The sequence below is a fragment of the Bison bison genome, unplaced genomic scaffold (assembly GCF_000754665.1).
Source record: "Bison bison bison isolate TAMUID 2011002044 unplaced genomic scaffold, Bison_UMD1.0 scf7180017864158, whole genome shotgun sequence".
NCBI lineage: Eukaryota > Metazoa > Chordata > Mammalia > Artiodactyla > Bovidae > Bison > Bison bison.
In genome coordinates this window covers 1,391,974-1,394,091 of record NW_011494730.1, presented here as the reverse complement: position 1 = coordinate 1,394,091, position 2,118 = coordinate 1,391,974, and the positions used below count along the sequence as shown (strand labels likewise).

The window sequence follows — 2,118 nt, the reverse complement described above, 5'->3', positions numbered from 1 at the left end:
ACGGGCACATATGGGTACAGGGCACAAACACAGGCTCCGAGCACGGGCACAGTGGGCACCACGTGTACCTGTGATGGACACACGGTGCGTGATCTACTGCACACACCTAGGCTCCATGCTGCATGTGACAGGGCACACGTGGACATGGGAGCATATCTGAGTTCTGTATGTCACACACACAGTGTCAGGACAGGCTTACACAGAAGCCCAGGTGTGGGTACCATGCCCCCATGGCACCACCAGCTCGTCCCATCGAGGGTCTGAGGGTCTCTAGCCCTGCGCCCCATGCCTGAGCCTTGTCAATCAGCCCCTCTGCTCCTGTGACCTCCATCAGGGCACCCAGCCAGGCCCCTATGTTGACCCTACTTTGTCCTTACTTCACACCTGACCCCTCTACAAGTCTCACGGATGCCTCCCTCACCCCACCCACACGCCACTGCAACGCTGGTCTCCTAGTCTCACTCCTGGACATTTACCCCAGCGCCCCTCTGTTCCCCCAGCCTTCCTGCCCCGCACATGCACTACTCTCTACCCAAGAGCCTTCAAGGGCTCCCACTGTTACTGCATTGATTTTCAAACTAGGTGCTATTGGGATGTTGCAGGGCCTGTGTAATGAACTGATGTTTGATGAAGATTTAGTTTTAAGGAAGGGTTCCCTCGCGAGAAGAGACAGACAGGGCAGTTTGAAAACCACCATTCTGTAAAATCCAGACTCCTTTGAGGACCCCCATAATGTGGTCTGCACAAACTCCACCCGCTCCGCCTGACCCTCTTGCTCTGTCCTGCCCTCCCATTCTTGGGCTTGCTCTTCCGCTTAGAATGACATTCAGGCCTTCCACCTAAGGCAGTTCTTCATATCACAACTCCATCCTCCCTTCTTCACAGTTCCCTCAAATGCGCTAGGCAGAAATGGACTCACAGACTCATGGGACTGCCATGACTCATGGGGCCTTTGAGACTGTTCATATTGGAGCTGGAGAAATGTGTCTAGGGCAGGACCCACCTCACTCATTAATCAGCTAACTCACCAAGCCCTTCCTGGGTCCCAGTCACATCTAAGATGCTGACTGGGTTCCTTGGTGATGCAAAGGGAAGACACAAGTGGTTCTCCTGCCTGAGGTGGACGCAGGATGCATAGAGAAGTGAATGATGGCTGCAGAATGGAGTTGGATTCAACTTCCAGCCTAGTCACTTGGACAGGTCATCTAATCGTCAGAAACTTAACGAGTTTCCTCTTCCATGTGACAGGGATAACAAAACAGATTTGTTGTGAGATTAAGTGAGCTGATATAGACAGTGTGCTTGGCATAGAATCCAGGCCTCAATTCATATTCACTGCTATTATTTCAGTTATTTAAGGCAGATTCTGGATTGTTCCCCCAATAATTTCATAAACAAAGCTCTTGAAGCATTGGCTGTTTTGGGTGCAGGTGTGGATAGGAGAGAGAATCAAGGAAAGTGTCCTACACAAGGCAGGAGTTGAGCTGGACTTGGAATGTGGGCAGAATATCCACAGGAAAAGAAATTGTAGGGTATTGGCATGTGCTGTTTATTAGCTGTGATATTGGGCAAGTCAGTTACCATCTCTGAACCTTCATTTAATTTTCTGTAACATGGGTATGATCATCATTTGTAGACTGTTGGGTCAGCAATCATATATATGATATCCAGCTGAACTCAGACCTCTGTCTCTAACCTCTGACCCTCCTTCCCCCACCAGGCAGATCTGTAAGGAGTTTGCAGACTTGATGGCGCAGGACCGTTCACCGCTGGGCAACACTTGCCCAGCGCTCATCCTGGAGCCGGGAGTGCAGAGCTGTCTGACACACTTCAGCCTCATCACCCATGGTTTTGGCGGGCCCGCCATCTGTGCTGCCCTCACTGCCTTCCAGAACTACTTACTGGAGTCACTCAAGGGGCTGGACAAGATGTTTCTAAGCAGTGCGGGCAGTGGGCACGGTGACACCAAGGTGTCAGAGAAGGATGCCAAACATCGGAAGTAACCGCTTGCCCCGCCCCATCCCTAAGGGGCTCCCAAGATCTGAAATGAGGTCTTTCCTCCTGGGGGTGGGCCTGAAAGCATTCAAAGGTGGGGCTGGAGTCAGACCAGAGAAAGAA

The 2,118-nt window shown here is 51.6% G+C and overlaps 1 protein-coding gene across 1 annotated transcript in view; it reads left to right on the top strand.

Moving 5' to 3' along the window:
* Window positions 1-2,118, top strand: part of TFAP2E (transcription factor AP-2 epsilon (activating enhancer binding protein 2 epsilon)) — a gene marked incomplete at its 5' end in the record, with an annotated part of 14,585 nt that extends 12,467 nt beyond the window's left edge. The window contains one exon of the mRNA XM_010841246.1: window positions 1,721-2,118. Coding sequence (XP_010839548.1) covers window positions 1,721-2,003 — 283 coding nt within the window. The remainder of the gene's footprint in view (window positions 1-1,720) is intronic.